Genomic DNA, 18,153 nt, shown 5'->3' with positions numbered 1-18,153 from the left:
GGGCAAAGACCTGGAAAGTATGACAGAACTTTGCAGGCTATCTCTGGAGTAGATTGTAACTCCTCCCCCTTTGGCAGTTCTATCTTGATGGAAAATGTTGTAGTTGGGTATGGAAATCTCTGAATTTTTGGTGGCATTCCTAAGCAAGGATTCAGACACGGCAAGGACATCAGGGTTAGCGGAGTGTGCTAAAGCAGTGAGTAAAACAAACTTAGGGAGGAGGCTTCTGATGTTAACATGCATGAAACCAAGGCTTTTTCGGTTACAGAAGTCAACAAATGAGAGTGCCTGCGGACACGCGGGGCCTGGGTTAACCTCCACATCACCCGAGGAACAGAGGAGGAGTAGGATGAGGGTACGGCTAAAGACTATCAAAACTGGTCGCCTAGTGCGTTGGGGACAGAGAATAAAAAGAGCAGATTTCTGGGCGTGGTAGAATAGATTCAGGGCATAATGTACAGACTGGGGTATGGTGGGGTGTGGGTACAGTGGAGGTAAACCCAGGCACCGAGTGATGATAAGAGAGGTTGCATCTCTGGACGGGCTAGTTATGCTGGGTGAGGTCACTGCATGTGTGGGAGGTGGGACAAAGGAGGTATCTGAGTCAAGTTGAGTGGGACTAGTCATTACTACGCTAGCACGCGAGAGACACAGCGTTTAAAGTTAGCAGGCCGTGGTAAGTAGAGCGTCTGCTCCGACGTACGGCAAAGGCCGGTTGAGGGCACAGCAGATGGAGTTACGTCGGTGGACCAGTCGTGGTGGTCCGGCGGGACGCCGTGTCGACAAAGGGTCCGGGCCAGATGGCGAAAGAGGTATTGTAGTTGCAGTAATTTCGTTCGCTAGCCGGGAGATGCGCCTGGCTCGCGGCTTACTGGTGCTAGCTTCGGGGCAGAGGCATTAGCCACTATAGCCACTCGGTAGCAGCGATGATCCGATGCAAAGGTCCAGAGCTTACGGCAAGGATCTGGTGGAGTAGTGGATTTTAGCCGTGTTGGGGTAGAGTCCAGGACGCATCGGCTGAGTAGCCGAGTGATCACAGAGTAGGCCGGGAGGGGGGCCTGGCTCAGGCCTAGCTTCGGGGCTGGGTCACTCGGTGGCAGCTAGCTAGCTGTGATGATCAGGAGTAATGGTCCAGGGTTTACGGCAGGAATTCCGAGGTCCACGCATGTGGACTCTCCTCTTCAGCTCATCCCACAGGTTTTCTATGGGGTTTAGGCCAGGGGACTGGGATGGCCATGGCAAAACCTGGATTCTGTTGACAGTGAACCACTTTTGTGTTGATTTTGAAGTGTGCTTTGGTTCATTGTCCTGGTGGAAGATCCAACCAAGGCCCAGTTTAAGCTTCCTACCAGAGGCAGTCAGGTTTTGATTTAATATCTGCTGGTACTTGATGGAGTCCATGATACTATGTATCCTAACAAGTTGTCCAGGGCCGTTGGAAGACAAACAGGCCCACAACATCAAAGATCCACCACCATACCTCAGTGAGGATGAGGTAATTTTCTGCATGGAAATCTTTCTGTCTACACCAAACCCACCTCTGGTGTTTGTTTCCAAAAAGATCTATTTTGGTCACATCTGACCATAGAACACGGTCCCATTGAAAGGTCCAGTAACGTTTGGCAAACTGTAGTTGTTTGAGTTTGTTGTTTGATGACAGCAAAGGCTTTTTTATGGCAACCCTTCCAAACAACTTGTAGTTACGTAGGTGGCGTCTGATCGTAGTTTTGGAGACTTTCTGACCCCAAGACCCAACTAACATCTGTAATTGGAGATCCTTGGATATTTTTTTGGGCCACTCTAATGATCCTCCTCACTGTGAGTGGGGTCAATATAGACACACGTCCTCTTCCAGGCCGATTGTTAACATCTCCAGTTGCTTTAAACGTCTTAATTATTGCCCTGATAGTGGAAATGGGCATTTTCAACCATTGAGCTATTTTCTCATAGCCATTTCCTGATTTGTGCAGCTGAACAACCTTTTGTCGCACATCATTACTGTATTCTCGGGTCTTTCCCCTAGTGATGGATGACTAGGGGAACTTGGCCTGTATGTCACCTCATATTTATACCACAGTGAAACAGGAAGTCATAGCTTACCACTTAAGTATTCCTAATCACTGAGGTGAACTTAAAAAATGTAAAATATGAATGGGAATATACTTCAGTTAGATTTTACTCATAAGAATTTCTAGGGGTGCCAATAATTGTGGCACACATGTTTTGGGAAAAAAATATTTATATTTATTTACTTTCAATCATTTTACTTAACTTAAAGGTAAGATATTTTGTGAATATTATGAATTAAAGACCAAGAGGATAAACAGCAAAGACGTTTTTTTTTACAGCCCGTTTTGCTGATATTTACCAAGGGTGCCAATATAAGTGGAGGGAACTGTATATTGTTCTTAACTATGAAGTTGTTAATGTTCTTAGCTTTATTCTTTGAAAATAGACACGTAAAAAGATGCTGGGGATGAGAATGCACATCTTCTATATATACCCATTGTTTCTCTTTAGTCCATTTAACTACAGTGCATTCGGAAAGTATTCAGACCCCTTCCCCTTTTCCACATTCTAAAATTGATTTAAAAAAATGTTCCTCATCAATTTACACACAATAGCCCATAATAACAAAGTGAAAATAGGTTTGTAGAAAAAAAATAATAAGTACTCAGACCGTTTGCTAAGACCGTTTGTAAATTCAATTGATTGGACATGATTTGGAAAGGCACACACTTGTCTATATAGGGTCCCACAGTTGACAGTACATGTCAGAGCAAAAACCAAGCCATGAGGTTAAAGGAATAGTCCGTAGAGCTTCGATACAGGATTTTGTAGAGGCACAGATCTGGGGAAGGGTACAAAAAAATGTCTGCAGTATTGAAGGTCCCCAAGAACATGGTGGTCTCCATCATTCATAAATAGAAGTTTGGAACCATAGAAGTTTGGAACCACCAAGACTCTTGCTAGAGCTGGCCGCCCTGCCAAACTGAGCAATCGGGGGAGAAAGGGCCTTGGTCAAGGAGGTGATCAAGAATCCGATGGTCACTCTGACAGAGCTCTAGAGTTCCTCTGTGGCAATAGGAGAACATTCCAGAAGGACAACCATCTCTGCAGCACTCCACCAATCAGGCCTTTATGGTAAAGTGGCCAGACAGAAGCCACTCCTCAGTAAAAGGCACATGACAGCCCGTTTGGAGTTTGCCAAGAGGCACCTAAAGGACTCTCAGACTATGAGAAACAAGATTATCTGGTCTGATGAAATCAAGATTGAACTCTTTGGCCTGAATGCCAAGCATCACGTCTAGAGGAAACCTGGCACCATCCCTACAGTGAAGCATGGTGGTGGCAGCGTCATGCCGTGGGGATGTTTTTCAGCGGCAAGAACTGGAAGATTAGTCAGGATCGAGGGAAAGATGAACGGAGCAAAGCACAGAGAGATCCTTGATGAAAACCTTCTCCAGAGCACTCAGGACCACAGACTGGAGTGAAGGTTAACCTTCCAACAGGACAACAACCTTAAGCACAGAGCCAAGACAACGCAGGAGTGGCTTCGGGACAAGTGTCCCAGCCAGAGCCCGGACTTGAACCTGATCGAACATCTCTGGAGAGATCTGAAAATAGCTATGCAGCGACACTCCCCATCCAACCTGACAGAGCTTGAGAGGATTTGCAGAGAAGAATGGGAGAAACTCCCTAAATACAGGTGTGCCAAGCTTATAGCGTCATACCCAAGAACACTTAAAGCTGTTATCACTACCAAGGTGCTTCAACAAAGTACTGAGTAAAGAGTCTGAATAGTTAAGAAAATGTGATATTTCAGTCTATTTTTAATACATTTGTAAACATTTCTAAAAACTTGTTTTTGCTTTTTAGAATAAGGCTGTAACCTAACAAATTTTGGAAAAAGTCAAGGGGTCTTCCGTCTTCAAGAGAGCGAGAGTTGCACCCCTTCTGAAAAAACCTACACTCGATCCCTCCGATGTCAACAACTACAGACCAGTATCCCTTCTTTCTTTTCTCTCCAAAACTCTTGAACGTGCCGTCCTTGGCCAGCTCTCCTGCTATCTCTCTCAGAATGACCTTCTTGATCCTAATCAGTCAGGTTTCAAGACTGGGCATTCAACTGAGACTGCTCTTCTCTGTGTCACGGAGGCTCTCCGCACTGCTAAAGCTAACTCTCTCTCCTCTGCTCTCATCCTTCTAGACCTATCTGCTGCCTTTGATACTGTGAACCATCAGATCCTCCTCTCCACCCTCTCCGAGTTGGGCATCTCCGGCGCGGCCCACGCTTGGATTGCGTCCTACCTGACAGGTCGCTCCTACCAGGTGGCGTGGCGAGAATCTGTCTCCGCACCATGCGCTCTCACCACTGGTGTCCCCCAGGGCTCTGTTCTAGGCCCTCTCCTATTCTCGCTATACACCAAGTCACTTGGCTCTGTCATATCCTCACATGGTCTCTCCTATCATTGCTATGCAGACGACACACAATTAATCTTCTCCTTTCCCCCTTCTGATAACCAGGCGGCGAATCGCATCTCTGCATGTCTGTCAGACATATCAGTGTGGATGACGGATCACCACCTCAAGCTGAACCTCGGCAAGACGGAACTGCTCTTCCTCCCGGGGAAGGACTGCCCGTTCCATGATCTCGCCATCACGGTTGACAACTCCCTTGTGTCCTCCTCCCAGAGTGCTAAGAACCTTGGCGTGATCCTGGACAACACCCTGTCGTTCTCCACTAACATCAAGGCGGTGACCCGATCCTGTAGGTTCATGCTCTACAACATTCGCAGAGTACGACCCTGCCTCACACAGGAAGCGGCGCAGGTCCTAATCCAGGCACTTGTCATCTCCCGTCTGGATTACTGCAACTCGCTGTTGGCTGGGCTCCCTGCCTGTGCCATTAAACCCCTACAACTCATCCAGAACGCCGCAGCCCGTCTGGTGTTCAACCTTCCCAAGATCTCTCACGTCACCCCGCTCCTCCGCTCTCTCCACTGGCTTCCAGTTGAAGCTTGCATCCGCTACAAGACCATGGTGATTGCCTACGGAGCTGTGAAGGGAACGGCACCTCCATACCTTCAGGCTCTGATCAGGCCCTACACCCAAACAAGGGCACTGCGTTCATCCACCTCTGGCCTGCTGGCCCCCCTACCTCTGAGGAAGCACAGTTCCCGCTCAGCCCAGTCAAAACTGTTCGCTGCTCTGGCACCCCAATGGTGGAACAAGCTCCCTCACGACGCCAGGACAGCGGAGTCAATCACCACCTTCCGGAGACACCTGAAACCCCACCTCTTTAAGGAATACCTAGGATAGGATAAAGTAATCCTTCTAACCCCCCCCCCCCCCCCTTAAAAGATTTAGATGCACTATTGTAAAGTGGTTGTTCCACTGGATATCATAAGGTGAATGCACCAATTTGTAAGTCGCTCTGGATAAGAGCGTCTGCTAAATGACTTAAATGTAATGTAATGTAATGTCTGAATTCTTTCCGAAGGCACTGAATATCATTCCTGTAAGACGAAAAAGGCATGGCATGTTGCACAAGCCCTTCACTTTTAAAATGGCTGTGTCCCTATGGGAATTTGCACATGTTTAGAGCACCAATTAGGTAAAAGATTAAACCAATTATTATTTTCAACAACAACAAAAAATCATTTTGGAATAGTAATTGGCGTCATATTTTATTTCAAACCTAGTCTTCCAAATATCTTGTCCCCCAATATGGGGGACCCCCCCCCTCCGAAGAAAAAAACAAACAAAAAAAGTACATTTCAAGGGGTTTCTTGGGCTCTGTAGTAGACACGTTGTTTCACAGTTCTTACCTTTATAACAGTACTAAGCATGTGATAGTAGGACTTGTAGATTTGAAACCAAAATGTACTTCACAATTTTATGCATTATTTAGAAAATGCATAGGTGTCAGAGTTTGAGAGGTTATTAAGCTATGATAACACAACAACTGTCACTTTTATAACACTTTCCCACTCCAACTGACAGCCTAGCTGGCTGGCTGACTGTGTCTGGACGGACCCATGGACGTCATCCATTTCATCCAAGCCTGGGTCCGTCCAGACACAGTCAGGCTGTCAGTTGGAGCGGGAGCTAATTAATTCAGTAAGATTTTATGTAATCTTCATGACATCTTCAAGACATTCCTGCTTAGCTTCCGAGAGCAGACGAGATCGGGTGTACCCAGGCTGGTATGGCCTAAGCAAAAAACAACCTCTTGGTACAACATATAAAGTAAAAGTGAGTCTGATAAACAGACATTGCATTTTCACCAATTAGATAAGCAGCTTGAACGTTGTGTCACACACAAAGCACACAAGCTGCATTCAGCAACAATATTCTTATTTGTCTTATAAATACAAGGCAGATGCTAACTGACAACACAAGGAACTTTGATCCTATTTAAAAGGCAGGAAAGACTAGCCCATAGAAGCTGCATTTAGTCAATTCATCATTAAATGCTTACTACTAGTGTTGCTGATGAAGACAATGGAAGTGATGACAACGCTGACAACAATGCCAGCTAACTGCTAATGTTATCAACGAATCAAATAATAATTTAACTAAACTTAAGCGGTCTGTCACTGAAATGACACTGCAATGTAGGATGCGTCTGTGCCTCAGAGGCAATGCAGGCTGGAAAGCGTAACATGTCAATGCACTGAAAGCCAACAATTTAGGCAACAGTGCTTAGAGAGACAAAGGGGTCAACTGAGTCACACATAGGAAGTGAGCCACACCGTCGTTAACAGGGTCATTATCACCACCATCATGGGAAGAGAATAAAGGTGAACCTAATAACTCTCTCCAAAAGGCACATAACACTTACGCTACCGTTTGTCCTCAATCACTTGTAACCACCAAAAATATGTATTTTCTAATAATATAAAAACTACAAGGATATATTGCTCACTTAAGTGTTAGGTCCTACAGACAAAATGTAGGTACCCACCCCTGGTTTGAAAGCAGGAAGTCCAAGGCCTACTCCAATTGTGGCTTTGTTGGGGTTCACCACAGAGTTGTAGTGAATGTTACGATGGTAGCTGACTCTGATTGGTTCATCATTATTTTGATGAATGCCATGGAATGTGTTGATTGGTTCTGGAAGAGGGGGGAAAAAAAGAGTGAACAGAACTACTTGATCAATTTAGTGCACTACTATGTCTACACATTCAGAAATCAAAGGTCAAGAATTAAAAACTGTGTACAGTACCAGGCAGCTCTGCTGATCATGCAGCTGGCATGGCCCACTACTGAAAAACACACCTGTGCCCTCTTGGTAAACTTCTACTGGCCGATTGTACATCTCTGCCATAGCCTGCATCTCGATGTGATTCCCGTGGCAGTTGTTTTTCCTCTTCCTGTTGATGTATGTGGTGAAGTCTTCTGTCACGTAGTTCGAGAAGTAGTCTGCATTCTTCATCTGAAATTACAGTACACATTTCATTAAGAAAAAGCCCAACAGGTGAAATTTGACTGGCAACTATGGTAGAATATTACAAGATTATGTTATAATAATGTTTATGCATCAAATAGCTTTGATGAGTACTCTCTCATCTGTGTCTGTGGGACTGAGTTGGGACTCTGGGGCTTGGCTGCTGGCAATTGATTTATGATAGCTTGGTGATAAAACCTACAGCCTGCATTCCATATAATGAGTTGGTGTTTGTGTTCCATGAGGTTTGAAAAATTAAAGGAGAGCCGCACACTCTAGGAGCTCAGATGCAATAATTTAATAACCTAATGTGTACTATGAGGTACCAGGGAGAAAATGTCTCTGGTGTGGACAGCTGACGAGGAACCTTGTCTTTGGGGCGAAAACCTGGTTTATATGCAATTAGAACAGTCTCCACTGTAAATGTTATCTGGCTGGGGGGGTTACTTCTTTCTCACATACAAAACCTCACCTTTGACCCATTCCACACATCTGTTGTTTGTCACGTACTCAGAAGGATGTGCTTAGTCTATAAAAGGAAGTAAATCATCTCTGCTCGTTGTGTTCTCAACAATCACCTCCCAGGGTGGTTGTTGATGGCTCCATTACTGCAGTAATTAAATAATAAAGTTCAATTGTTTTGAAGAAATCTAAAAGTCTCTCTCCTTTGGTTAGAATTAATTCCACAACATAACCAAAGAAAGAAGACAACTTACCAAGTAGTCCATGCAGTGTTTACGGACAACTTCATGCATATCTTGATCTCCATATACTTGATCAGCTGCAAACAAGAGGGAATCAGGTGTTACAACATGCATACCAGTTCAACAACATTCTCATCTATTCAGGCTCATTTTCAATAGTCTTTCTGATGAAGTCTATATTAAATTAATAAGTATGAAATAGCCTTTGATTGACAAAGTATGACAAAGCATAATTAATGCAATTGTATGTAGTTTAATCAATACAGATCTATAGGACCATTTTATTTAAAGCAGGTGCAATGCCACACGTTTGCATGCTTAGATGGTAGATTGAATGTAAACATGGCTTTATCTTTGGTTGCATCCCCAGCTATATGTGTAGATCTGAGAAGAGTCACTGATATGATCAACAGATGTAAACATGTAGGGTAGCCCAGCCAGAGAAGTAACTCTTCTTATCAACTGTATGCAAGAATTTGTGTTGTCTTAGGAATTCAACATTCTCTGTGTTGGTCTTGCCTACCCCCATTGTCACACAAGTCTGATATCTGATTGGAGGTTAACTTTACAGTAATACTATTATTATTACAACTCAGGTTTTGAATCCAAACAATTTATATTTTTATAAAAAGGGTCTAAGATTAATTGTTCTTTGTCTTACTTGTTCCTGACCTGCTGGGGTGAGATACTCTTTCTTTCCTTCTCTCTCCACCCCATGGACTTTTGGAGCCTGGCATTTCAGGCTATGATTTCTCTCTCTCCATGATTAGAATAATGTCTTCTTACTTAAACTTTATGCCTTGTATGTGAATCCATTTTTTTTTTTACAAAGTAGTTAAATAAACTTGTATTTAGAATTCTATTCTCAGACATTTCTTCATTGCCTATTACTGTAACTCAACCATAGTCTTCTTGCATATTCCGATTTATCCTACGGAGTCAGATGAAGACAACTAATTTAATGGGCTAATTGCTTAGTCTTATTAGGTGTCACATGTGAGGTATTTCTAATATCATACATGAGAAATATTATGCCCACTACAAACAAAGCTAAAAGGGTTTCTCTCCACAGCCTCCAAAAAGTCCCTTTTTTTCCCTCTACAAGCACTGAATATGCAAATGAGCATCAGCTTCAATCACATGCTAAATCCGTAAAGACTGAGAAACTCTTGGTCAATTTACATTGTCAGTCTCAACCTGCTCTAGAAGGGTGGGGACAGAAATTTGTGAAAATAGTTTGCGAATGATTCATTATTTTTGAACAGCTCTTTTTACCGAGTCATGATTTGTTTTTCTGAGTCACTCTTTCATTTTAGACGTTTGTTTGACTTGCTGGCCGCAATGAGTCCTTCAGGAAGTTTGATACACGCTCGTCGGGTTCAGTGGCTCCAAAGACATGTTCCAACCAACAACTGTCTGTCATGCAGGTACTGTATAGGCGTATGCGTGCAGGAAAATAGATAATGCTGTAGGCAGCATAGAGAAGAAAAATATATGTTCAGAACTGATAATTGATCGCATGTGCAAGAACGAATGCAATTAATTGATTATTGAATGTTATGGACACAGCTTTGTAGAACCAAACATACACAGCCTTTGCTCAACAAACTCGAACTCGAGAACGAAATGCTTCGAGGCTGCAGTTTGAGTCAAGCAATGCATTCCGCCAAGAGTTGTTCATAATGTAGTCGGTTGCGGCCACAACTAGACCTTGTTTCAAAACTATAATAAAGTATCCAAACCAAAAACCATGGATTACAGGCAAAATCATAGAATGGCACCGGTGGCGATCGCTGCTGTTGTACTGGCTCCTAACCAATTGTGCTATTTTGTGTTTTTTCGCATTGTTTGTAACTTCTTCTGTACATAATGTTTCTGCCACTGTATCTTATGACCGAAAAGAGCTTCTGGATATCAGAACAGCGATTACTTACCTCGAACTGGATGAAGATTTTTTTCTTTAACGAGTCGGACGCGAAGGATTTACTCCAGATACCCTACCAGGCCCAAATCTCCGTCATTTGCATGAAGAGAAGACGCCAATACAGGGAACATAGGTCAGGGTGCCTTGTGAGAATTCGTCGGAGAGTGGGTAACCCGTCTCTACTATCCATCATATTGGCCAACTTCCAATCATTGGAAAATAAAATGGATGAGCTCCGTTCAAGACTATCGTACCAACGGGACATTAAAAATGGTAATATCTTACGTTTCACCGAGTCGTGGCTGAACGACGACATGGGTAATATACAGTTGGCTGGTTTTTCCATGCATCGGCAAGACCGAACAGCTGCCTCCGGTAAGACAGGGGGTGGCAGTCTCTGTTTATTTGTCAATAACAGTTCGTAGCTGTCTATTTACCACCACAAACCGATGTGGGCACTAAGACCACACTCAAAGAGCTGTATAAAGCCATAAGCAAACAAGAAAATTCTCATCCAGAGGCGGCGCTCCTAGTGGCCGGGGACTTTAATGCAGGGTAACTTAAATCCGTTTTACCTCATGTCTACCAGCATGTTACAAGTGCAACAAGAGATAAAGAACTCTAGACCACCATTGCTCTACACACAGAGATGCGTACAAAGCTCTCCCGCGCCCTCCATTTGGCAAATCTGACCATAATTCTATCCTCCTCATTCCTGCTTAAAAGCAAAAACTAAAGCAGGAAGTACCAGTGACTCGCTCCATACGGAAGTGGTCAGATTACGCAGATGCTAAGCTACAGGACTGTTTTGCTAGCACAGACTGGAATATGTTCCGGAACTCATCCGATGGCATTGAGGAGTATGCCACATCAGTCACCAGCATCATCAATAAGTGCATTGATGATGTTGTCCACACAACTAGAAGCCATGGATTACACTGAGCTAAAGGTCAGAGCTGCCGCTTTCAAGGAGCGGGACTCTAACCCAGACGCTTATAAGAAATCCAGCTATGTCCTCAGACCAACCATCAAACAGGCAAAGCGTAAATACAGGACGTCATGGCTTGCAAACTATTACGGATTACAAAGGGAAGCCCAGCCGCGAGCTGCCCAGTGACACAAGTCTACCAGACGAGCTAAATAACTTCTATGCGCGCTTCGAGGCAAGCAACACTGAAGAATGCATGAGAGCACTAGCTGTTCCGGATGACTGTGTGATCACGCTCGCCATAGCCAATGTGAGTAATACCTTTAAACAGGTCAACATTCACAAGGCCGCAGGGACAGACAGATTACCAGGACGTGTACTCCGAGCATGCGGTGACCAACTGGCAAGTGTCTTCGCTGACATTTTCAACCTCTCCCTGGCCGAGTCTGTAATACGTACGTTTGGAGCAGACCACCATAGTCCCTGTGCCCAAGAAAAACAAGGTAACCTGCAAAAATGACTACTGACCCGTAGCACTCATGTCTGTAGCCATGAAGTGCTTTGAAAGGCTCACATCAACACCGTTATCCCAGAAACCCTAGACCTACTCAATTTGCATACCGTCCCAACAGATACACAGATGATGCAATCTCTATTGCACTCCACACGGCCCTTTCCCACCTCGACAAAAGGATCACCTACGTGAGAATGCTGCTCATTGACTAGAGCTCAGCGTTCAAAGCCATAGTGCCCTCAAAGCTCATCACTAAGCTAAGGACCCTGGGACTAAACACCTTCATCTGCAACTGGATCCTGGACTTCCTGAAGGGCGACCCCAGGTGGTAAGGGTAGGCAACAACACATGGGTAGGCAACAACACATCTGCCATGCTGAACTTAAACACGGGGACCCCCAGCGGTGTGTGCTTAGTCCCCTCCTGTACTCTCTGTTCACCCATGACTGCGTGGCCAAGCACGACTCCAACAACATCATTCAATTTGCAGATGACACCACGGTGGTAATCCTGATCACCGTCAACGATGAGAAAGCCTATAGGGAGGAGGTCAGAGACCTGCAAGTGTGGTGCCATGACAAAAACCTCTCCCTTAACTTCTATGGCACCTGTGGGACACAGCCAGTGAAATATCAGGGGGAAAATTCAAAAACAACAAAATGTCATAATTCAACTTTCTCAAACATACAACTATTTTACACCATTTTAAAGATACACCTCTTGTTAATCTAACCACATTGTCCGATTTCAAAAAGGCTTTACAGCGAAAGCAAAACATTAGATTATGTTAGGAGAGTACATAGACAAAAATAATCACACAGCCATTTTCCAAGCAAGGACATGTGTCAATAAAACCCAAAACAGAGCTAAATGAAGCACTAACCTTTGACGATCTTCATCAGATGACACTCCTAGGACATTATGTTACACAATACATGTATGTTTTGTTCGATAAAGATCATATTTATATCCAAAAACAGCATTTTACATTGGCGCGTGATGTTCAGAAAATGTATCCCCACCAAAACGTCCAGTGAATGTGCACATCAATTTACAAAAATACTCATCATAAACGTTGACAAAATATATAACAATTATTTGAAGAATTATAGATAGATGGAACCGCTGTGTCAGATTTTAAAATAGCTTTACGGAGAAAGCAAATTTTTCAATATTCTGAGTACATAGCTCAGCCATCACGGTGAGCTATTCAGACACCCGCCAAGTTCGGGGCAACCTAAACTCCGAATTAGTATTAGAAATATTCTCTTACCTTTGCTGATCTTCATCAGAATGCACTCCCAGGACTGCTACTTCCACAAGAAATGTTGTTTTTGTTCAAAATAATCCATATTTAAGTACAAATACCTCCGTTTTGTTCGTGCGTACAGATCACTTATCCAAAGGCATAACGCGCGAGCGTGGAACGAGAGACGAAAAGTCAAAATGTTCCATTACCGTACTTAGAAGCATGTCAAACGCTGTTTAAAATCAATCTTTATGGTATTTTTAACATAAAATTGCGATAATATTCCAACCGGACAATATCATATTCATTCAAGAAGAAAAAGAAGGAGGGGCGCACTCGCGGGACCGAGCATATCCAATCCCTTTGTTGCCAGGCAGACCACTCAGTAACTGAGCTATTATCTGCCCAGTGACAAGAAAATGCTCAAACCACTTTCGGAAGGCTTTAGACAGCCAATGGAAGCCTTAGGAAGTGCAACGTCACCCCACAGACACTGTAGTTTCGATAGAGAATGAAAAGAAGAACTACAATTCTCAGACTTTCCCCTTCCTGCTTGGAATTTTCTCAGGTTTTGGCCTGGCATATGAGTTCTGTTATACTCGCAGACACCATTCAAACAGTTTTAGAAACTTCAGACTGTTTTCTATCCAAATCTACTAATAATATGCATATTCTCGTTTCTGGGCCAGAGTAGTAACCTGTTTAAATTGGGTACGTTTTTCATCCAGCCGTGAAAATACTGCCCCCTAGCCCAGACAGGTTAACGTGATCAAGACAAAGGAGATGATGGTGGACTACAGAAAACGGAGGGCTGAAAACGCCCCCAGTCTCATCGACAGGGCTGTAGTGAAGCAGGTTGAGAGCATCAAGTTCCTTGGTGTCCACATCAACAAACTATCATGGTCTAAACACACCAAGACAGTTGTGAAGAGGGCATGACAATGCCTATTCCCCCTCAGGAGACTGAAAAGATTGAGCATGGGTTCTCAGATCCTCAAAAAGTTCTACAGCTGCACCATTGAGAGCATCCTGACTGGTTGCATCACCTCCTGGTATGGCAACTGCTCGGCCTCCAACCGCAAGGTGCTACAGAGGGTAGTGCGTGGGGCCAAGCTTCCTGGTCCAAAAGGCATATTAACAGCTTCTACCTCCGAGCCATAAGACTGATGAACAGCTAATCAAATGGCTACCCTTTGACCCCCCCCGCCCCCCCCCCTTATTTTACACTGCTGCTACTCGCTGTTTATTAATCTATGAATTATCCCCTACCTACTTGTATATATTACCTCAATTACCTCGACTAACCTGTACCCCCGCACATTGAATTGGTAGCGAATGTATATAGCTTCGTTATTGTTATTTTATCATTGCACTTTTATTTTTTACTTCTAGTTTATTTAGTAAATATTTTTCTTAACTCTATTTGTCTTAAAAACATTCTGATACAGAATATTTCTTGTGCTTCAGTTCTTACATACCTATAACACAATATACTGCTTTTTTTCTTTAGCACAAAATTTGATGAAATACAAAATTGGCGATTAATGGCAATTAACTACAGAATGTAATGTGATTCATCGCAATTCATTATTTTAATTGTTTGACAGCCTTAGTGCAACACATTTGGTAGAAAATGGCTTCACTTTCATCACATGACAACAGAAGTGCAACGCTATTTATTTAGCAGCCACACAAGTAAATGAGCTTACAATGAAAAAGCAAGGTATTTTTTACAAAAATGATGCATTGCCATCATATTTCTAATGTTTATCATAGAAAGAATGTAGCGAGCTACATTTCCTAATGTTTTGCTTAAAGTTAATCTAGCATTTTACCGGTAAAAGTAGTTTGGCTACACCTAGAAAGGTACCAGAGAAAAGTAGCTACACATCAGTCAGAGCTCTGCTGATAGAATGCACATTTGTGAATTCTCATCTGAATGGAGAAGTGCAACTGAAGCACAAACTTAGTCTGATGCCGAGCAGAAATTACAATAACAAGCATTTTAGATCTGCGTTTACAAAACATTCTCGGCCTGTCTGCTGCACCCCCATCTTTTCCGAGCCAAGCAGGCAGGCCGTTTCCCTAGTGATTCCAGACTCCACACAGACATAGCGTGTACACATGCTGCTCCAGAGCCAGTACTGTTATTCCTTCAGACAAGCATGCGTCAAAACTTTGTTCATTTGCACAATGTCTCGTGTTGACATTCGCTTACAAATGTCCAAACTCACCAAAAATTATATTCGGTAGCTCCTACCTATATATGTATAACTTCATGAGCTGGATCGGCAGTTTTAGCAATTCGTTTATTTTCGTTTGTGCTCGTTAGCATATTTAGCTAGCAGCCTCCATGAAATTTTGCTATTACTTGTGCTAATTTTGTTAGCATTCTGGTTATAGACACCCAATGGGCTTTTGTTGCATTTTTGGGCGCCCCTTGTGTACTAAGCCGGTCATTTTTTTATTATTTTACCTAGGCAAATTCTTATTTTCAGTGACAGCCTAGGAACAGTGGGTTAACTGCCTTGTTCAGGGGCAGAACGACAGATTTTTACCTTGTCAGCTCGAGGATTCGATCTTGCAACCTTGTAATACTGTAAATCCCGGGATAAGAAAAGGAAGGTATGACGATATGAAAATCTGGATACCTCTGATCCCTATTACCCAGACACATTCACATATACACACACTTTTACACTCATCATTAGTATTGAACAGTATACCAATACTTCGATACTTTTTTGATACTAGAACATGAAAAACGTTTCAGTACTAGAATTTTTGTTACTTTCGGTACTTCTGTCAAATGTGTGTCTCAGGTCTGTCTATCAGTGCAAACGATGTCTCCCACAGAGCGCACCGTGCCTGCACCTCATATCCATTGCTAGCCTTCACTGGGAGTCTGGGCTGCATCATGTTTAGCTCCCCACTCATGCTGCAAGAAGTTAACACACTTAAATAATGTGACGCGGCATGTAGAAATGTTGAAGCTGTTAATTACTGTTCGCAAAACAACGTCCATACAGGCTAGAACACTTTATAATGGAAGAAGATACAGGTAGCTTCCAGCTTTGTAGATTAACTTTCCTTGCTATCTTACAGCTGAAACTAACATAAATTCACTACCCTAGTACTTTGTGATAATATCCAAACAATAATGAAAAGTATGCAGATTTCAAAGCTGATTTCCACCACAAGCATTATTCATTCACTTAATCTGTCTCTCTCACTTTTCTCTCCCCCAGCCAAACTTTTTGAGGATCTGAAGGCCCATGTAAAATCTTTTCAGCCTCCTGGGGGGGAAGTGGAACTGCCATGCCCTCTTCACGACTGTAAGTCCTTTTTTGTGGCACCTGACCACACGACGTAACAGTAGTCAAGGTGCGACAAAACTTGTTGATAGTGTTGTTCAGAAGGCAGAGCAGCGCTTTATCATAGAGACTTCTCCCCATCTTAGCTACTACTGCATCAATATGTTTTGACCATGACAGTTTACAATCTAGTGTTACTCCAAGCAGTTTAGTCATCTCAACATGCTCAATTTCCACATTATTTATTACAAGATTTAGTTGAGGTTTAGGGTTTAGTGAGTGTTTTGTTCCAAATGCAATTCTTTTAGTTTTAGAAATATTTAGGGATAACTTACTCCTTGCCACCCACTCTGAAAGTAACTGCAGCTCTTTGTTGAGTGTTGTAGTCATTTCAGTCACTGTAGTAGCTGATGTGTATAGTGTTGAGTCATCTGCAAACATTTTTCAGGCCCTCTAACACCGCCTGATAGAGAGGTCCTGGTGTTCTATCTAGCCTAGCTGTAGAAGAACGCACATCTGCACAGTTTCACATTGTACATCACTCTTGTTTAATGACATGTGCCACTCATTCTGACAACCCATTCATACGTAAAGCAGCACACTGTCGTAAACCATAACAACGTACAGTATGACGTACAGCACGTCGTACCATACATAACATTTCCCCCCCCCCTTTCCAAAACCAGGGACTGGTACCATATATAAAATGTCCATAGGGCAAGAACCTAGAGTGATACCTGTAAGAAATAAACATTAACCCTTAAACGGAAGGACTCTCCAAACTAGCCAGTTCAGTCCATTAACCTGGACGTTGACTAAGACACCTACCAGAGGCTAAGAATGAAAAGAGGTTAAGTAGTCCCCCAGATGAGCAGGGCGAGTTCGTGCCCGCATAGGCCTTTCTTCAACCGCCACCGCTTGTGGCTCTGGCCCTTGGGGAGCCCACAGAGGCTGGGGCTCGGGTGGTAGTGGAGGTCCATCCGGTGGCGTCTCTGGCCTGCATGTCTGTTCTGTGTGCATTCATATTCCTCGAGGGGCAGGGACTTTTCTGAGGCGGCTGGCGTGTCAGCGTGATCCATTGCTCAACATGAATGTGGCGGGCCCCAGTTGTCGACTGACCTGCAAGGGGTCCGACCAGAATGAGGCTATTTTGTTGCAGCGCTGAGGCCGTCGGGCTCGGACCCAGTCAGACACTTGGATGATCGACTTCTTCACCCTGTGTGCCTTGTCAAAACGCTGTTTCATTGCTCTTTGGTCCCTGGTCACTGCCTGCTGTTCTTGGGTGCACATAGTCGCCGGTTCTGCTACTCTCTGTGTTCTGAGTCTGTCCAATGGCAGTTCCATCTCACAACCTAGCATGAGGGATGCCGGGGAGACCTGTGTTGTTGTGTGTTTGCTTGCTCTGTAGTGCATTAGCGTTTGATTCAAAGCAGTATGGAACGTGCACCCCTGGACCAGGTGCGCTCTGATACCGTTCCTCAGCATTTGGTTGAAGCGTTCCACCCCTCTGTTAGCTTGTGGGTTGTAGTAGGCCGTGCGGATGTGTTTGATTCAATTGTTGCTGAGATATGAAGAGAACTCGGCAGAGGTTAGCTGGGGCCCATTGTCCGTGGTAAGGGTGAGGGGTAGGCCCCACCTTGTGAACAGGCTGTCTAGGATGTCCACGATGGCCTGTGCTGTGACAGTTCCGACAGGAACCACTTCTGGCCACTTAGAGTGGAGGTCATACACCACCACCAGGAAGCGCTGATGGTGAGGGACTGCGTTTGCGTGTCCATGGATCTCGCAACAGATGTCCAGTTGGATGTGCTCCCAGGGGCGGGACGGCCATGCGAGGGGCTGCAGGGGGGGGTGGGGCGGACTGTCCTGTTTTCCCACTGAGGAGGCATGCAGCACAATCCCTGACCAGGGTTTCAATGTCGTGGTCGATGCCTGGCCACCACACAAGGTCTCGACATCGCTGTTTGACCTTCACTATGCCCAAGTGCCATGGATAGAACACGCGCACGCAGACCACTTGGGACCACAGTGCAAAACCCTCGAGAGACACAGACTTCTTCCCAGCAA

At 44.1% G+C, this 18,153-nt stretch overlaps 1 protein-coding gene across 3 annotated transcripts in view; it reads right to left on the bottom strand.

Moving 5' to 3' along the window:
• The window catches only part of LOC106571839 (OTU domain-containing protein 5-A), a 96,455-nt gene that overhangs the window by 21,064 nt on the left and 57,238 nt on the right, over positions 1 to 18,153 (bottom strand). For all 3 annotated transcript variants that reach the window (XM_014145310.3, XM_014145311.3, XM_014145309.3), the window contains 3 exons: positions 8,170 to 8,234; positions 7,285 to 7,441; positions 6,971 to 7,119 (listed from right to left, as the gene is read on the bottom strand). In XM_014145310.3, the coding sequence (XP_014000785.1) occupies positions 6,971 to 7,119; positions 7,285 to 7,441; positions 8,170 to 8,234 (371 nt within the window). The remainder of the gene's footprint in view (positions 1 to 6,970; positions 7,120 to 7,284; positions 7,442 to 8,169; positions 8,235 to 18,153) is intronic.

The sequence above is a fragment of the Salmo salar genome, chromosome 15 (genome assembly GCF_965601325.2).
Source record: "Salmo salar chromosome 15, fSalSal1, whole genome shotgun sequence".
In the NCBI taxonomy this organism is placed as follows: Eukaryota; Metazoa; Chordata; class Actinopteri; order Salmoniformes; family Salmonidae; genus Salmo; species Salmo salar.
This window is presented reverse-complemented; position numbering and strand designations above follow the sequence as displayed.